The sequence below is a fragment of the Symsagittifera roscoffensis genome, chromosome 5 (genome assembly GCF_963678635.1).
Source record: "Symsagittifera roscoffensis chromosome 5, txSymRosc1.1, whole genome shotgun sequence".
Lineage (NCBI taxonomy): Eukaryota > Metazoa > Xenacoelomorpha > Acoela > Convolutidae > Symsagittifera > Symsagittifera roscoffensis.
In genome coordinates, this window is record NC_087066.1 from 31556375 (window position 1) to 31576676 (window position 20302).

The 20302-nt window shown below is 33.2% G+C and overlaps 2 protein-coding genes across 2 annotated transcripts in view; one reads left to right on the forward strand and one right to left on the reverse strand.

The window, feature by feature from the left end:
* LOC134846703 (myosin-11-like) overlaps nucleotides 1–9688 on the reverse strand; it is a 34891-nt gene extending 25203 nt beyond the window's left edge. Inside the window, exons 1-4 of the mRNA XM_063864087.1 lie at nucleotides 9662–9688; nucleotides 9257–9388; nucleotides 1771–1917; nucleotides 1109–1236 (exon numbers count right to left, since the gene is read on the reverse strand). Coding sequence (XP_063720157.1) covers nucleotides 1109–1236; nucleotides 1771–1917; nucleotides 9257–9388; nucleotides 9662–9688 — 434 coding nt within the window. The remainder of the gene's footprint in view (nucleotides 1–1108; nucleotides 1237–1770; nucleotides 1918–9256; nucleotides 9389–9661) is intronic.
* The window catches only part of LOC134845487 (uncharacterized), a 288095-nt gene that overhangs the window by 146054 nt on the left and 121739 nt on the right, over nucleotides 1–20302 (forward strand). The window lies entirely within an intron of this gene.

Below are 20302 nucleotides of genomic sequence, written 5' to 3' on the forward strand. Positions count from 1 at the left end.
GAGTTGGAGGTTGAGGGTGGCGTCTTTCCGAGGGATTTAGTAGATTTTCAATGTGTATGTTTTCTTTAGCAATAATAGCTAAATGAAAAAATCGCTCCAATCTTCTCAAGGAACAGGTGGGTCTACCGTGTGGTTCTGCCAAAATGGAGGTATTCTTCTCACGTTAGATTCGTTATTTGACTGCGCCATGATAAAATGTTACTTTGTTGTAGCGAACTCTACTTTATACAATTAAAAGTATTAAAGAATAAAATTGAATTAGTCTTAAGTTAAAACATTAAAATTGAAGAGAGCATCAGTGGGATTATCTTAAAAAGTTTTTCCGAGTAAGGGGAGAAAATGTTTAACTTTTTTTTTCGTCTATACAAACATAATTGAGTTCCACTGTCGGAGGATACAACGAGTTTTTTTTTAATCTAGTACCGGTACTCAATGTCGCTCAATATAAAAATATAGTTGATTGTCCTATTATAGACGGAACTTTATCTCAGGTTGCATTTTTAAGAATGGAGAAAACTTTATTTTGAAGAATGGGGAAAGGTCAATTCTGTTCAAATATTTGGATCTCTAAATTGGTAATCTCGTTTTTCAAAATCTTTATTTCTTATTTGTGTTATTTTTTTCATGATTTTCGTAATATTAATCTTTCTCTTTTTATGATTATGATTATGAAAAACTTATCTCAATATTTTCTCTAACTTTTACAGTTAAACGCCCAAAAAACGCTCATTCATCTCGTTTTTTTCCTTTTAGGCCACAACACAATTTTTATACCACAAAATTCAAACTATTGTTCTATACTTTTTCTGTTGAGACTGTGAGAAGGGGTACAATAGAATAATCCGTTCATATATATATTTTTTAGTTTTTGGTCTCTTGGTCCAACTTTTGTGAACGCATGATAGTTCTGCATTCTAAAACAGATATTTGAATAGAACGCATGATAATTGAATAGAATGCATGATAGTTCTGCATTCTAAACCAGCCACTGCAAACAGCCGCGAGAAGTGGGTAGGTCTTGCGAATATCATAGAAGATTCGCCTCATATTTTTAGCAAGCAATGAATGCCTTTCGAACCGGGTGGGACTTAAGCTCAAGTTGACCTACTGGTAGAGTGTCTGTAGTTTCTGGAAGCTCTCCCTGAGATTCGTCTGTTCCTCAAGCAAGAAATCAAACTGGGCTGGGAGGGGAAGTTGAGACAGGGGAAACAGGTTGTCCCTGTCGAAGTTGCCCTGCTGAAACAAACATTCAATTTTGATTTTCTTAATGCTTTTTAATGGCTTTCCTAAATGACTCTTCAGCTTTTAATGGTTTTCGAAAAGAAGAGCTTCTCGTAAGCATCAAATATTTCGTCAATTTTTCCAGCTGAATTCACAAAAAATTAATGATAATAAAAGGATGAAAAATATTCATAAACAAGCAACATGGACAAAAAATCTGAGTCAAGATTTTTGTAGGGTTCAAAATTAAGCATTGATTTTTTTTTGGGAAGAAAAAGTTTTTCTTCCGATTTCAGGAACTCGATCAAAAAAGTTGCCGAGTAGTTTTTATCCAAACTCCACGTTATGCTTGCTCTTTTTTCTGCTCGAGGAGCTCGGAAACAGACCCTACGGTTCAGCAGTGTCCTACTAATCTAGTCAATCTAAATTGGAAATTTTTGCATGTTTTCATTTTACTCGTTTTTTTTTTGTTTTTTTTTCTAAATAATTTTTTGAATGTGTTGTTTGACTCAACTGGGGAGAAGATTGGAAGAAGATGGATTGACTGACCTCAAGGTACCATTTGTTCATGCGCTGTGTGGGTGTCTTGGTGTGGATGAGTTCACTCTTCAGCAACCTGTTGTCCTCCTGCAACTGACTCACCAGCCTGTCTCTCTCCTCCGCCAACGCCCGAATATCCTCCACGTATTTCTCCACCTGTGCAAACACATTGGGGATTCCCTCTTGATAAAAGACCAAACTACTCAAAACCACGTCAGCCAATTATAAACCTGTATTCAAAATTCGAACGATATTAATGAAGGTGTAAACTACTCAGTTTTTGACAGCAAAAAGGCGCTGATTGGCTGAAACACTTCGGCCACTCGGTGCTATGGTCAAGACAACTTCCAATTCCAATTTTGACATTGAGCGTGACCACTATAGTACAAATACATTGAAGTAAAACTTCTGCTCCGGAAGCATTACATATTATGTCAATTTTGCTGCAATCTTTTGGTATAAGGAAAACTAAATCTAAGTTGAAATAGACATTCAGAACTAAATAGACAGTTTTGTTTAACAGAGCTCATTACACAGATAAGCAATAACTATTGCTGCGAGTAACCAAAAAGGTTACATAGCGTAAGCCTGCATAAAAACCAAGAAGATCGCTCGTATCAGGGCAGATCCCTGATTGTTAGGACAGTTTAAGGATTCTATTTCTAATTTATTTACTTCAAAAGCAGAGTGACATACTTCGCAAACCCTTTTTCAAACCCAAAAAACTTTGCAAAAAATAGCAGGTGAATAATATTTATAACTTTGCGATCAAGGCTTCAATATCATTCGAATAGCATAAAAAAAGTAGGTCATTAATTCAAATTAACAAATCAAAATTTGTCTAGGGCGATAATCACACTCTGCAGTAATTTTCTATCATTTTTTAAAGAAAATTCTGAAAAACAATACTTCTTATATCACGGCAGGGACTTGAAGGATCATGGCAAAACAATTACCAGATATTTTTTGGTTAAAAAGAATTGAAAATTCATAAAAATTAATATTTAGACTTTTTTCAAATTTTCTGCCCCAGAGGCAAAATTAAGCAGCAGATGATGATATATGTTGATTTTAATCTGGGGAAAAACTGGCTAATTATCTTCCCTCAACTCAAAACGGATTGTTGTACTGCATTCAAATTACTTGCTCATGAGCGTAGCAGCAGCATAGATAAATGGATTTGTTAGCGCTAAAGTAATCCAGGAACTCGAGCTTACGATTTTCAGATTCTCATGAAACTACGGAAAAAATTGCATGGAACAAATTATGGAATGAACGTTTCACAGGCAAGTACAGAACATTTGAAACATTTTTTTTTCTTGTAATTGTCTCGCGTGGTATAATTTGCATGAATCAGTGTTGCGTATTTTAGTTTGCTATGCACTTTGTCCCGGTAAAATAAGCCTCTGTTATAAATTTCTAAAGTACAAATGCATTTATATAATTACAGTTATTAACAAGGATAGCCGCTTGCCGTCCGACCAGATTTTTAAAAAGCCAATAAAAAGAATATACATTTTTTCAAATTACTGTCGTTTTTTGTCTTTGGTATGATAAAATGATCTAAGCGAAAATCTAGAATTGAAGCATATTCCAAAAAATGTAGTAAATTAGCCAAACTGAACGATAGTTTTGTCAACAAAGGTCTAAAAAAACTGTTTATGCCCAAGATAGAGCAAAAAAAAACTTTTCAGGGCTTGAATAAATGTTTACTGGTTTATCCTTCTATGAGAAGCTGTACTCGCACAAAATCAAACTTAAACTCCAATAATTTAAACCAATTTTTTCAACTCTGGGAAAACTTTTGATTTTTTTAATTTTTTTTAAGGTCGTTCAAATCACGACAGAAAAGGCTTTCATATGATATATCACTGTACTTTTTTCGATGATTTTTTGTGGTACCTGATTTTGCTTGGAGTACAAAAAAATAAAAGAAAAACTAAAACACACCAAATGCAAAGTTTTTCTCCATTCTTAGTAGTCGGAACAGTAAGTTCAGACAGTGAAAATATGTGGGTTTTCTTTAGCATTGAAAAACCTAGACTCATAATTAGCCAATTCTTGGTAACTTTGTTGAATGAATTTTTTTTCGAACAGAGAATCTAACGTAAACAATTGATATAATTTTCCTTGTTAATCCAATATTGGCAGGCATGTTTTAGTAAGACTTTGTTTTTTTTTTAAATATAGTACCTTTGACTAATTTTTTGTTAATCCTTTTATTTTTTCGAGCTAAAAACTAGAAAACAAAATAAGTTGCAGCCAAAGTTTGTCCGAGGATGAATATTTGAAAACTGCATATTTTAGCGTTGTTTTTGAGCTGCAAACTAATGTGGCTCAGATAATTGGATAATCATTCTCGGAACTTTCTTGCATAAAAATACTTCTAAATAAAAGTTAAGCACAAAACTTTTAACTCTCAATTTTACTTTGTCTCGGGTTCTTAAAATTAAATACGTTGTCTTCATGCGAGAAGGTGTCACAAATTTCGGTTAAATGTTTTGGCTACTAAGTAAATTTAACTGAGCAGATGAAAGGACAAAATGATTTTTTTTTTGGTACAAACAGTTTTTGCTAATCGAGTAAATTTGACGAAGGAATGCGGCAAATAAATTGAGCAGATGACTTTTGCTCAGTTACTAAACTACAAAACGAAAACATCGCAAGTTCTCGTAAAAGTTGCTAAAAATTTGTTACAAAATTGTTTTCAATCTAGGATTACCATAATTTTAGCAGCGTTTTTATTTACTTGTTTGTAAATATAAAGATGAGGAGGACGCCATTAAACTGTAAAAACGTGTTTTCAGGCGCAAGTCGGAAAAAAAGCTAATTGTTCCTGTAATTTATTTGGTTTTTATACTTTTATAGTAGAGATAACGATAGATGTCGAGAAATTGAAAAGAATTGAAAGTTATCGCTATTCTTTTCATCTATAAAGTTAATGACGCCCTTTAAATTGGAATTTTCAAAAAACTTTGGACCGCTTTTGGCTAACAATTAATTTTTTAAGGATATTATCATTCAATAGGTCAACTTATTCTGTCAAGGCTATTCCGATTAAGTTTATCCAATTTGGGAAGAAGGAAAAGATACACTGTTTTTTTATAGTGACAGTTTTTGCAATTGTGAAAACTTTGATGTTTTGCCGTGTGAAAAGTTTTTGCGCGCACGTTTTAAAACTTTAAAACTGTCTGAATTGTCTTTGGCCGAAGTGTCTCACTCATTTTGACTGGATTGTCTGAATTTGAAATTGGCTGAATTGTCTATGACCGAATTGTCTGAACACCGTCTAGTCAAGTCTCTTTTCTGATAGTTTTGTAATTAATATTATAATTAAAATCAGCATCTTACTTGTTATTCGAGCGATTTTTGCAAGTATTGTTCATCAATCAAATTTTGATGAAAACATTTCCTTCCAAAAATCAATTTTCCCATTTTTTGCGGTTGTTGAGTAATGAAACTGACCCAAAATATTTTGCGTGGGGGATGATTTCCATAAAAAATTTCAAATTTTGGAAAAAAAAAATTTCACTTTATTTTATTTCATTTAATTTTTTTTATGTTAATACTGCTGCTCCATAAACCTTAATAGGCAGTCGGAACATTCAGGGCTTCGCCCTGATACGAACAGTCTTGCTGTGTTAAGTTACGACTAATAAACTTGAAATTATCAGCTCAAAAAATTTGGCGATTGACTGTTTAGAGGTTTGGCAAAGATGAAAGAATTTTTAAACTTCTGTTTCAGAAAAATTGTCAAGAAATTAGGGTCAATTCAGCTTAGTTTAAGAAAGTAAATTTCATCTCGTGCAAGATTTTTGAAGTGTTTTTGCAAAAAATCAAACTGTCCATACATGAAACATTTAGTCATTTAGAGCTGATACTCTCTCTTTAGAAACGTATTCTAAAAGTTGGAGTGATGGATCTAATTAAAAATTTTCAGCCATGATTTTATTGTTCTTTTTAAAATTATTGTCAAAACAATTCTTGTTGTTAAGAAAAAAGTCCGAATTTTTTTTTGATTTTCAGACCAATTTTGAGCAAATAGTTGAATAATTGACTCTTCACTTATTTAAGCCAGCAGAGACTAAAGTTTGTTTCATAATTTAGCCGTAATTAGCTTTCAAATGATTCGAGTCGGAAATTTTTGTTAAATGGTTTTGGCTTTTATGATTAATGTTGAAAATTTTAGTTATGGAGAAAAAACAAAAAGTAAAACTATAGCTATAGTAAAACTTAAGTTTTTGTTTTTTTTAAAAAAAACTTATTTCATTTTCTATTTTCATCTAACTTCGAATACGTTTTAGAATTTTTGGCCGTAAAAATAAAATTTTTGCAAAATGATTTTTTATTGTTAAAAAAATTTTGGTTAATTAACTTGAGCGTTTAATAAGATTAATAAGTTGATAAGTTAAAATTTAGCGTTCTGAGATACGTGCTCAGCCTTTTGATATTCTGGCTTAACTTAGATTTTGTGCTGACAAAAATGTGTGGTAACCGGTTAAAAAATACCATCAATAAATAGGCACTGACAAAAAATTTTGGAAAATATAGATAGATGATAGAAAATGACCAAAATTGGGAACAAATACAAAATTATAGAGAAGCTAACTTTTTGCTTTTGCGCCATAAGTAGTTTTTTTCAACATTACTCATATAAGCAAACAACATGAACACAATATTACAAAACGTTCCGGCTCAATTATTTACAAATTTTCAGGTTGAAGTTTAATAAAGTTTCTCTAGTTGTTTTCGACAAATTTCCGCTTTTTGAAAAACCGGCGGGCGTGGTTTTGAAATACTGAATTTTGAATCGTGTAAGTAACTTTTCTAAATTGCAATAAAACTACGGCTATCTTTTCTGATTGTGAGTTAACTTACGGTGAAAATATTGGTGATTAAATCAAAGCTAATCAAAACGCTAGATGTTTGCTGGTGTGGGAAACACTGTGGCAGTTTTAGAGGAAGTCCCGGCATGCTGAACGGCTGCATGTGACGTAATTTAGATAAAGATTATTCATCAAGCTCAGTAGAAATAAAGACTTCATTAAAAAGAAAATTAAAATTGACATAATCGTGTTATTCTGTGTTTGAATGCAAAAAGAATCCTTCATGAATGGTATACTGTTTTTGGTTTTTACGTTGATTTTTTGTACATGTAATATTACTATAATTTTCGTTCCGCTATCCAGTTTTGAATAAAGATTATCGGAATGATTGTCTTAAAAACAAAGAAATGCTGTAGAATTTTGAGAGTTACAAGGAGGGAATATCAAGGAAACCAATATTAAAAACGGCTTTCAATATTAAAGACGTTTACCGCTTCTGAAATCAGGAGCGGATTCAGCGCCCAAAAGTGGGTGTGTCCGCTCTCACCTTCTCAAGGATTGAAATCTTTCGCCACCTATATGCAGTCATTGTGAAAGTATCTTTTCAGTTTCAACGAGTATCAGTTTAAGGGTTTCTCCACTTTGGTATTGTTTTAAGACCAGTGTTAAGGGAATAATAATAGGATTCTCAGAAATTTCATCAAAAATGAAACTTTTAGCAAGCTTTTGCAAATATGGAATCCTTTTATTGTTTTGTGAGCGCTGTAAAATCAAGGTTTAGAACTAATTTATATCACAGAAAATTTAGACAAAAAAAATTTATCGAAAAATCTGCTCTCTCAAAAATTGCTATGAATTTTAATTTGAGATAAAATGTTGATTTAACAATTAAAAACTTCAGTTTTCAGCGAGAAATGTTTCCATAGAAATAAAGTGATGGGACCAAAGTTGAGTACTCGCATTCAGTTTTAAGTGCTTATAATAGATTATACTATGATTTTAGTACCAGTCATACTAAAATTGCGGAAAAATCAATTTTAATCCATTCATAATCCATTTTACGCTTTTTGCAGACGTTGGTTTATATGAAAAAAGAGAAACTGTTTTAAAAGTTTTCAAATCAATTGAAATTTATAACTTTTTTTTCTATTTCTTCTCCATTGGAGTTGTTTCATGATGCAAACTTTGAGTTTTTTTACCACCAAATTATCAGCACATTGCTTCAGTTTCCGAATTTATTCGGAAGATATATTTTTCGCCTATCGCGGGAACTTTTCAATTAATTTAAAAAGATCTCCATAAAACCTTGGTTTTGAGGTAAAATTTTGTGTATAGATGAACAAAAGAGTGACAAAACATCAAATTTTTATAGATTTTATTATTGACAGAAAAATAATAACCCATAAAATGTAATTAAAGTATACTTTTGGTGAGACAAAACTTTGGCAAAACAAGAGAATTTAATCAACTAAAATTGATTTATCAAGTTTTTCTATAAAAAGCGATGAATTTTAATCGATTATAAGAGATTGAAACTTCCTGGGAAATATCACGGTTATAATCAATTATAAATCGTTTAAACCCATAATTTTGGTAAATATAATCAATTATAATTGTCAAAAAATCAACATAATAATTCGTTATAATCGATTACCTACGCCAAAATTTGGATGTGGGCATACCTCTTGAACGAAGGACTGAATTCGCGAAAACTTTGTCATCCAATCAGAGCTCAGTATTGAAAAATTAGATAAAAATAGGAGACAAAATTATTTAACCGCGACCGGTGCAATTTTCGTGAATGTTGCATTTTTGCTGCTCAAATTTTACATAATATGTAGAATTTATGCAATTCATTTACTGCAATCTGTAGCCAACAAAAACTTCCAAACTGGATGGAAATTTTATGTAGATAATCGAAACTTAATTTTTTGTGGCTACTGAACAGAAACTATCTTTTTTTAATTAAGATTTGCAACTGGCAATACTTTGAAGCTAATTTGGACAAGAGTGCCTTAGCAACTTTTAAAATCGTTTTCGGTGGCTTCGTGTTTAACGCAATTTAATAGTGAAAAAGGTAAGAGGTTCGTGTCAAGCGACAGGAATGTATTTTTAGAAATCAGACTAGAAATATAGTGTTTTCAGATTTCTAGTCAAGATTAGATAGAAGTAATTCTCGTCGGTGTAAGAAATTTGCCGGGTACAGGCAGTTATTAAAAAGCTTTTGCCATGCATTTAAGCAACGCGTATTTCAATTTAACAAAACGTTTTGTGCCTCGAAAAGTTTCATTCCCTTTTTTCTGAAATCTGCAGCTGACTCACAGCGATGTAAATTTTTCAAAAGCTGGTAATGTTTAATTTCTAACATGGGTTCGTTTGAGATCATAGTTTTCAAGTCTATGATCTTTTCAAGACTTCCGCAATTTATTTTCAGGCTATACAGCGACTAATTTTCAGAATATTGAGCAAATTTTTAAGAATATCGCGACCAGTTTTCAGACTAGCACGATCGAAGTTCAAAATTCTTAGGTTTTGTCGGCGACTATAAAAACTTAACCAGACTATGATTTTTTTCTCGGAATTAACGTCGGCGCGAGCCTGAAGCTCTGTAAAAAAGGCAGCAAAAAACGCTCGCGATAAATTTGCTAGAGCATGGTGCATCAACCTGCCTGTTTTATTTCGTGTTCTCTCTCAGCCTGACAACCTTTCAGTTTCTCCTGTTCATCTTGCAGTCTACTCCACAGCCACGCACACACTTCGTTGTCCAGGTGAGACGACGACCCACCTCCGGATGTTGACAACTGGCGCAAATCAACTATATTTCGAGCCCCGCCCCCAATTTTTTTTAAGAAATCGTTATTTTATTTCTTAATAGACTGCAAGGGACTGACCTGGTCAAGGAATTTTAAACAGTATCGCCCTGTGCTTGAAAACTTTTTGAGAAAAAAGCATCAATGTGAGTAACTTCAAAACTGTTTTAGGGTCATTTTTTCCATCCTGGGAGATAGATCAAAAAATCCAAAATTGAAATATCATTTTAAAGGGCGAGAAAAGAGAGAGCAAGGGCAATACACCTGAGCCAAAACTGCTTTTGTGTGCATTGTTTACCTTTAGTTTTTTCTGTTTTCGTTATTATAAGTTTCACTGAGGAGCTCAAAATAAATTAGTATCCCTTGTAAGTTGCATTCAGATCGCAATCTTGCTCCTGAAAAGAAACCACTTCACGTTCCGGCTGCAACCGAGTCGATGAGTTTGTAAGTTGCTGTTTGCTCGTTTGCTTGACTGTTTTCAGGTTGCCTTTTGAAGCAACTGACCGGCCTGTTTCATCAAAAAACTTTGCATGGATTTCGTCCATCATCTAAAATGAAAGTTGGTTTGTTGATTTGAAATCAAAACTCAAGCTTTTATTTACGAAAGAAAAAAGTTACTGAAAGAAAAAGAAAATGTTCAGAACAGTTTTACTTGAGGCTGAGCAAAAAATTTCGAAATATCGTTGAGCAGTAATCACCTGGGTCACGACAAAAAGCATTGATGTGATACCCAATCGATGCTCGTTGAGCGTTCTTTGAGGTAGCTGTTTTGTTTGAAAAAGCAACCTAGGTCATACTTTTTCCCCACTATTTCGAGTGTAGTCGTCGCGACTAGAAACATGATATATCCTTTCCACGCTAAGCTGACTTCTGAATGAGCAATGGTGTCTATCAAAAACCTTTCAATAAAATGAAACGTTGTAGCACCGTAGTTCAGACCGCCTAGCGTGAAATTTAGATAGGAAATTATTAAATATTTTGGTTGACACGAAACATTTGCGGCTAAATTTTGGCTAAAATTTGAATTGTAAAGAACGGATTGATAAATTTGTGGGCCTGATAAATTTTCAAATCGACCAAATTTATGCTTCAACCCAAATTGGAATGTTTTAATTTGCCACTTATGATTCAATGGGATGAAAAACATGGCGTTACAATTCCTCAAATTGGCCAATTGACATTTTACAAATCCCAAAAACTTAACAACAGTTGCAGGTGAATTACATTTTACATGATGAGCTTAAAGCATCACTAGTTGTTTTCAGATGATATAAAAAAAAAACGTATAAAAAGATGATATAGCACTCTGCCGAAGTACTCTGCCGAATTACAATGATATAACACTCTGCCGAACACAACAGTGCCGGAAATGAAAACGTGTTCAACAGTGCCGAAAATTGAGGCTATTTGAAAATTTTGCGTTCTGTTTGCGAATTGTTGAAAGTTTGTTTGAATACTGTTTTGTTTTGAAGCGACAGACTTTGACAGTTTGCTGAAATAATTGTTTGTTCAGAAAAAATTTAAGACGCCGCGCTTGGGGAATTTTTCTTTGCTTAACGAGCGAAATAAATTAAAATGGCCATTTTTGACTGTTCAACTTCCGTCAATTTACATTAATTTACTTGCCAAGGATTTGGAACTAGTAAACACAGTATTCAAAATAATTTTCGGCACTGTTGTATTTCGGCAGTGTTTTACTGCCCCGTTAAAACCTGTACTGGTTTGAAGGCTCATTTTAAATACAAAATTCTCAATTGAGATGCAGGGGTTTGTACATTGTTATGATTGGAGATGGTTGTAGCAAACATTTCACTTTTTAGCACCTCGTGCACAAGTTTTTGTATTTAATTTCGCAGATTTGTTTTGCCAAATTTATTGTGGCTACCCAACTATTTTGATCAGTGTAAATTGCTTAAGAGAATAGCTTTTAAGCAAATTTAGCAATCGACTTTTTTAGCAACCGACTTTAACAAAAATCCAGACTGTTTGGAGCCTTTGACAAATCAGTTAACTTTAGAACCTTTTGTTCGCAACAGTTATACCAATTGATTGGGAAACCCGAGGAGTTAAAAAACATTGACTTCTAAACATATATCAAACAATTTTTAACTGATATTCAAAAACATCTTATTTGTATTGATTTTTTCTCAGTTAATTTAATATCAGTGGGTTGCCCAAAATTATATTGCCTTCTTTCATTCGGAAGCCATTTTTGCATGAGTAAATAAGTCGTTTCAGGCCAATACAAGTTTCAACTTTTTGGGGCCTTGTTGGCTTGGATGAGACTCGCCTAATGTTTACATAACAGCAGTTTCGATATTGAAAGAAACAACGGGTTGGCTCTTTTTCTTTCCCCATCTGCGAGTTTTTACAAATAAAGCTATTGTTCACATTGTCCATTTGTTATGAGAATCGGCATGCAAACTTTTTAGGCCGTGGTAAACATAATTGATTTCCTTAATTAACTTTGTAAAACTCCTCGTTAAACCATAAAGTTGATGCGTATGTAAGGTTGTGGGAGAAGAAAAAAGAGCCAACCCGTTTACTATTGTAAAGCAATTAAGATCCATGTCTATAACGCTCAAATGAAATGCTTGAATCGGGCGCATGACTTGCCAGTTTTTTTCGTTACTTACAACAAACAAAAAACTCATGATTACTCCGGAATAGTTAAATCTACCCTAGAAAACTTGCTAAAATTTCTTAGTTGAACAAATCCGGGAAGGATGAACCATTTAGTGGTTCAATTGTTCTTTTTAATAACAAATTTCTGAGATGCATTTTTTTTAATGCAGTGATCGAAGCCTTGTCATGGTTGAAAATAAGTTTTACGGCAGTTTTTACACTTTTTTGGGTATCGCGTAGATTTTTTTAAAATTTTTTTTTATTTTGTTTTTTTTTCCTCAAATTTTTGAATGTTTTTTGGCTCTTTCCCACATTTGGTTTTGAATTTTAAAAATGAATTATTTACATTCACAAGTTATTTACGTAAATAAATTTTTTAATGTGAACAAATTTGTTATTCGTAGCTTACATCGTAGCATCATGCATTCAGCCATAGTACCACGTGACACAACTATGATCATTTAAAAAATGAAATGTGGAGGGCAAGCGGAAAAAGGCGTTTTTTTTCTAAATCTATCAGTTAATCTAAATCTGGCTCTTTTTCTTTTCCCCCAACTGCAAATTTTTATAATTAAAGTTATTGTCATGAAAATTGTCATGCAGACTGATTCGGTCATGACAAACATCTTTGGTTTTCATAATCAAACTTGTAAAACCCCTCGTTAGACTATAAACTTCATGGCCGTGTGAGTGAGGTGGGGGGGGGGGAAGGAAAAACAGCCCTAAATCGTTCAGTTTAGAGCTGAATTAACTATGAAACGTCGAAGTTTTTCAACTTCTTAGCTACTGTAATTTTGGTAATCGCTTCTCTCTAACGCCGTTTTTTTTTAATGCGTACGAGACCTAAATTGAAACAAACCCTGTTATTCAACGATTCAATAGAAAACTGATTTTTTTTGCTTTTTCATTTGTCTACCGTTTTTAATTTGAAAAAATTCAATTTAAGTTTTTCAACATCTTTTTTCGACTTTTTGGTGGTTGATTCGACTAACGTCTACTTAACAAGTAAAATCTGCTGCAAACTTTCGCTGAATTGCAGTATCGCTAAATTGGTAAAAACAGCATTGAAACGTTACACACCTTTGTATTTTCAAAAAGAATGCTGAAATTACATACTTCCCATCGGTTTTGTGCGAAATGATTGTACACGTTTTTAAATCGATATTTAAAAACCATTTTTTCTCGAGATGATTTGCGCATGCTAGTAGAGGGTCAAGTTTGCTATCCATAAATTTATGCCAGTCCGGTATTAGGTAAATTTTGAGGTAGATTTTGTGGATATTTATAGTTTTTGAATGTGAGTCATATTTTACAGACATGAGAGAAAAAAGCTGTACCAAAATCTTGTTTTTGCTAATACTTCTATATTTTGTTAGCTTTTCTATTAATTTTTAATGTATTTTAGTAAATTGGTTCAACCGTACTATCTTCCCCCTAAGAACCTACCGTAGACTCACCCCCTAGATTTTCTTTAAAATATTCATGTCAAACAAGCGCGCTGATTGAAATTTTTTAAAGGAGTACTTTTTTATACTGTTATTTCACAGAAGTAATATTCAAAATTATTTTTAGAATAACATTTTTGATTAATTAGATCAACTAATTTTGTCCTCAAAGCTAATGTATGAAAAACCATTATTTTATCTGCCTAAATTGCACTAGGCTGGGAGAGAGGGGAGGGGTAGGGTAGGGGGAATTGTACGGTTGATTTAGCAATTGCAATGGTATCTGGTATCCTTAAAAAGTGGCAGAGCGTTCGGCAAAATTTTTTAAAGTTTTTTTTTCAGATAAAGCTTACTTGATTTTCACTTGAATCACTCAGGGTGAAAAAAGTCTTCTTCGATTATCAACAACTCGGCTTTTTAGCAATTGGAAGATTGATCAAACAGATGCGAATGAAATAGTTTATACCAAACACAGAAACCTTGTTAATAGACTTTCGAAAAATGCTAGGGACGGGTTATCAGAAAACAGTTTTTTGTAAATATGATATAGTAAAAACGTTAAGTCGAGGGTCAGCAGAACTTGGTAATTTTAAAACATTATTTGTTCAGTGGTCAGAATATTTTAAGAAATTACTCGAATTCAGGCCAATTACCAGAAAAGAACTTAGTGTGTCAATTGATAGTTCACAATTAAGAACGCTACCCGTCCTATGAATATAACATCATGGAGCAATAAATGTACAAAACTTATAACGGAAAAACACCTATAAAACGTAATAAATGAATTCATCAAGTCGAATACTTTTCCGGTTGAGCTAAAAAAATGCGTTCACTACAACCATTTATAAAAAAAAAAGAAAATGAAAGATTAACAGAAAATTATTTGCCAAGTTCTGTGACGCTAAGTTTTGCTTATTTTTATGTAAAAAATTAAAATGAACTCAATTAGCTGCATTTAAAGACAAAATAAGCTTTCAAAGATTTTGCAATACGGTTTTAAGCTCTTTTTCAGTTTCCCCATAAAATAAAAAAATAAATCTGTTCAGAAGTTGTTCATACGAAGTTTCGAATGAAAGAAATGTTGTAAAAAATTGTTCACCTGTTCAAGCTGACACGTTTTGATGCAGTGTTTAAATTGAAAAGTCATTTTAAATAGACTTTTATAAATTGAATTTCAAGAAAAAATCATAGGCGAGAGCTGGAAAAGAGCCCGGTTTTTAAAAAAAGAAGTCTGATCTCGACGCTGTATTTTTGTTAAAGGAAATATTGAAAATTAATAGTTACAATGGAGATATGCCTGTAGTTATTTTTTTTGGATCTTGTTGAAGCGTTCAGTTCCCTATTACACGATATTTTTATCAAAAAAATGAAGAAATGGGTTTCTCAAAAACGGCTGTAACTCTTTTCAAGTTTTTTTTTGAAAAATCGCCATCAGGCAGTAAAATTTGTAAATACAATGTCCGAATGAGGACAGTTCTCGGAACAATAGTTTTCAAGTGATACCAGCATTTCATAATTTGCAAATGATACCAGTCTGATAGTGAGCCATAAAGCTCCAACATTTTCGCAAGAACAGGCTTAAAAAATGCTAGATGACATCGACGATGCTTGCATGAAAAAGAATAGTCTCTCTTTGAAATCAGATTGGTTCTTTTTCCTTCCCCCCACCTGCATATTTGTATGATTAAAATAACTGCTTACATTGTTCGATTGTCATGAAAATTGACAAAAAGACTAATTAGGCTATGAAAAACATATTTGGTCTTCATAATTAACCTTGTAAAACCACTAATTAGACCATACATTTGATGCTCGTATGAGGTGGTGGGGGGGGGGAAGAGCCAATCAGGTTAAATAGCACTTTTTTATTAGTAAGAATTAAAGAAAATAATTGGTGCCACGTGTAGTTTAATTTCTACAATTGATTGTTTGTAAAATTAATCAATCCATGATTTGTTTTATTAATTGAGAGTTTCTATGAAAGTAACATGTACTGCTTGAAACAAAAAATAGCAGCAACAACCGTAAACTATTAGCCAGTTTCATTGCAAATCATTTGATTCAGTACTGGTGTTTTTTGTGCGATGTTTTTGTTCATTTTCTCAGTAAAATTGTTATACTGCCATAAAACGTGTCAGCGTCAACAAATGAACAATTTTTTACAACATTTATAACATACAAGTTGCCGTATGGGCAATTTAAATTTTTTTAAACTCTTTTTCCTTTTCCCCCGACATCACGTAACGAGTAGTTTAACGCAGTCGATTATAAAGAAAAAATTTGTTTGTCATGGCTGCATGTCAATAGGTCTAATAAGTCTGCATGTCAACTTTCATGACGATCGGACAAAATTTCCTTGTAAATTTTTGCAGGTTGGGGGAAAAGAAAAAAGCCTTTTGTTATAATTTATTAGGGGAATGCGAAACTGGAGAAGAGTCAAATTTTAAAGACATTATGAGACACCGAATGGCTCGTTCGGCTCTTTTCCACTTTCCCCCTTACCTTTCAAAATACCGAACTTTATGTTTGTTTTACGCGTAATTACGGCTAAATACGTGATGTTACGCTGTTAAGTATGAAGAACAAATCTGTTCATAATTGTCAATTTGTTCACCATGCCAATTTTCATTGCATTATGACAACGTTAAATAAGGTTTTCAAAAATTAATTTGAAGGGGGGGAAACTGGAAAAATGCCGCTCGTTCGCATATTTCAAAGCTTTGCAAGTAGTTTTTTTTGTTTGCAATGTCTAGTCGTTTAAAAAATGCATGTAGACTAACTGAGCCATGAAATTACATATTTGATATTGGCTCTTTTTTAGTCCCCCAAATTTGATTTTCAAGTTTGAAAAACTGATTTAACATTAACATAATGGAATGAAGTTTTGCATGGTGAACAATCAAACTATTTTGATCAGATCTGGTTTTCATATTTCACATCATAATATCACGCATTTGGCCGTTAACCAACTATAAAAATTAAAACTATAAAATTTGGGTAAAAAGTTGAAAATAGCCTTGATATTCATACTTACTCTGTAAAATCCCTCGTTAAACCACAAAATTGAAGCGGCTGTTTTTCGATTTCCACCTTTGCATTTCATTTTTGAAAAATTAGTTTTCATAGTCATAATGCAATGAAACTAGGCGTGGTGTATTAACTAACAATTGCGAATAGATTTGTTTTTCAACCTTACGCGTTTAGCCATAAAAACGTAAAAAAAACTTTAAACAGAAAATTTGAAAGATGGGTTGAACAGGAAAAATCCCTTGGCTCTTATTCCTTTTCCCCCACATGCAACTTTTATAATTAAAATAACTGTTCAAATTGTCCAATTGTTATGAAAATTCACATGCAGACTAATTAAGCCATGAAAAACATATTTGGTCTTTATAATCAACCTTGTGAAACCAGTCGTTAGACCATAAAATTGATGCTCATGAGAGGTGGGGGAAAAGGAAAAAGAGCCAATCCCTTTAGCCGAATTCGTTTTTCCAAAGTGAAAATGAAATGTGGTGGGCGTTGGAAAATGAGCCCAAATTTCGTATACATTCATTCATCATAGGGTTCAAATTGACAAAACCCCAGATTTGTTCTTCAAATTTAATATCATATCACCACACATTTAGCCATAATAGCAAGTAAGACAACTATAAAAATGGGAAATTTGAAGATTGGGGGATAGAAAAGAGCCAAAATTGAATCTAACCTGGTTGCTGGGAACTTGAACCCTGGGGATCAAGGAGGACATCACTATAAAAATACTACACTGACATATTGATAATTATTCCCAGATACACACTGAAGTGCCAATCATAATTGAGTGAGAGAACCGTTTAATACGTCGAGGTTTTAGTCAAAATCTGCAAATATTTTTAACCATTTGGTGGTCAAAACTACAAACTGAGTCATAATTTGATTAATAATCTTTGTGCGACTTTTTTTCAAAAGCAAACTTGAAGCAAACACGTGGAGATTATCCTCATGTACACGTGCTTTGTGTGTGATTGTTCTGGACCAGCAGCAGATCTACTAATCACACCCAGGTGCTGCTTGAGCTGTGCTTGGAATGCAGATACAAACATACCAGAACTGAATGGCTTAGGCTTTTTTCCAATCCCTTCATTAAGCATCAATTTCCCACAATTTCTTAAAACAGTGCTGGCAAAGGTACATGGATAAAACACATGCAAGAGGGAACTTGTAGCTCTGGCTCTTTTTCCTTACCCCAACTCAATCGAGCATCAATTTTATGGTAACGAGTGGTTTTAAAAAGTTAACTATAGAGACTAAATGTGTTTAATCAGTAAAATTTTGGTGTCCGTCAGCCAAAAATAGATATCTCAAAGTAGTACAAAGGGGGACCCTTGGGGTCGGCAGGTGGTCAAATCCCTGAGGGAGGGGCGTCCAAACCCCCCTCCCCCTAAATCCGACCCTGTGTGATATATATGAGATATCTATTTTTGGCTGACGGACACCAAAATTTTACTGATTTTTAGGGGGGAGCGCGCGCCGAAAAACGCAATTTTTGGTCAAATTTTTCCACGAAATGCCTTTTTTTGGCCTGTTTTTTCAAAATTTTGCCTCCGGTGCAAAAAATTTGGCCAAAGCAAGGTCTTTTTGGTGCTCTGGTAGAGCTCGGAAAATCAATTTGATCGACCGAAAAAAAGGTCAAGATTTTCAAAATTTAATCTTCATAATTTACATCGTAGTATTGAGCGTTTAGCCGTAATAGCACGTAAATCAACAATAAAAAAAACGGAAAAGGTGCTCAACCTTCTTGGTTATCATTATTGAGAATTTACAGTGGTGGGATGTGTCTTCAAAATTACCCAATCAAGCAGAAGATCGCTATCCACACATATCCCGATACATTTAGGACAAAGTGAAGCAGAGCATATGCATATTCCAATTGATAACGCTTCGAAACAATTCTACGTCAGTAGTGGCGAATTAAACTCCATTATCTGCCTGAAGTTTTTTAGCGTGTCTCTCAAAACGACAAGCTTTCTATTGTCATGAAGCATGAGCTGGTCATCAGAAAGGATACAAACATTGTCAATGTGGATTGCTCTTGGGCTCATAAACTGGTAAAAGAGCATTCGCGTTGATGAGAGCTATGACACACGAGCCAACACTTTTTGACCATGGAAATGACAGAAATTGGATTTTTTCGGGGAAATCCCGACTGTCTTTTAAGCACAGCTTTGAGCGGAAAAGATTAAACGTGAGGCAAAAAACGATCATAAAAAACCCACAAGTTCGAGCACTTCTCCGGCTGCAAAGACTGGTAATATCAACTCTTGATCGCGTCGTTTTGACCATAATTGGTTCAAACTAAATTGTTCAATCAATTTGGTGGTAGTTATTTATACATCTGAAGTCGGAAAAAATTTTGTCTTGATGTGTATTCTGTCTTTTTTATATTTTTTTGCTCACAAGTCACATACGACAAGTAAACGGCCAAAAGGGTCTAATGCATTGCAACTTTAAAGCCGTTTACCTGTCTAGATTAATTTATATTCGAAATTGTTTTGGTTTTTAACCCAAATTACAGCAAAAAAAGCAATCAAGAAGAACAAAAAAAAAAATTTTCAGCATGAAAAAAAAATCTTAAAAAAATTTGGTTTTTTTTCAAACTTTTTTAGGTTTCGTTTTTTTTTTAAATTTGTGTTTGCCACTATATTCTGTCTGTACAAACAAAAATAGTTCACAGAATGTTTTTCGAAAAGTTTTCATTAACAATTAACGTATAATACAACTTTTTTGAATAATATCCCTTCATAATGTGATGATGAATTGACGTGATTAATTGAACAACCTTTCTCGCTTTCATTATATTGTTACAGATGAGAGGTTACCTTGGTAATTAGTAAACGGCTTTACATGTAGTTGAAAATTTCTCAAGCGATTTTAAGCTCTAAATTCATCGTATTTTTTTGTTGCTAACAAATTTAATTGTAAGAAACGATAAACAAGGATAACTGGTTACTGTGCACAAGTGGCAGAGAATGTTCCGACCACAGTATTCAAAAAATACAACAGTATTTTAAAATTAATAACGTTTTTCTTCGGCGTGGTGTGGTAAAAGGAGCGGAACAAAAACTGGAGATTAGTTATAATAAATTAAGCAGATTGGAAAACATTTTTTGAGAAAATTTAATTGAAAAATGAAAAAAAAATGAAAAATCGAAAAAAAAATTTTTTAAAGTCTTGCAGTTTTTTGAATTTTTGAAAATTTTGATTCCAAAGGGCCCTTATACTCTAAAAATACTCTAAGAAAAGTAACGTTACTGAAACAAAAGTAGGTTTTTACGTTTTAAATTAAGCTATTGTAAGCTTTTAAGCAGTTAAAATAAGACTGCTCGCTCGCTTTTTTCGCTCGAGTTTTTCTTGACACGGGTAAAAAAAATCCAGTCCGATGATTATTTGTGTTACCTGATTTTGCGTGGAACACAAGCAGAAAAAAAACTAAAACACAGGCGAATACAAAGTTTCTCACCATTTTCAATGGTCGGAACAAAAAATTAATAAAATTGTGATAGGCGTCGAAACATTTTTTTTCGCTCAAACCTAGACTTTTAGGTTCAGGAACTAAAACTAGATCAAATGGCTTCGACCATAACTTGTTCTAAGTTTACCTTATGAGTTTGGTGTTATTTGATTCGATATCTGACGTAGCGCACATTTTGGTCTTGGGGTGTATTTTTTTAGTTCTTTCCTGTTCAATTAGATACGAAATGAAAACGACAGAAAGAGTCGTGATTTAAGCTTCTGAAGCATTTTTCAAAGAGATTTCTTTAAATTTTCGTATGTGTCGAGAAAATGTTTTAGA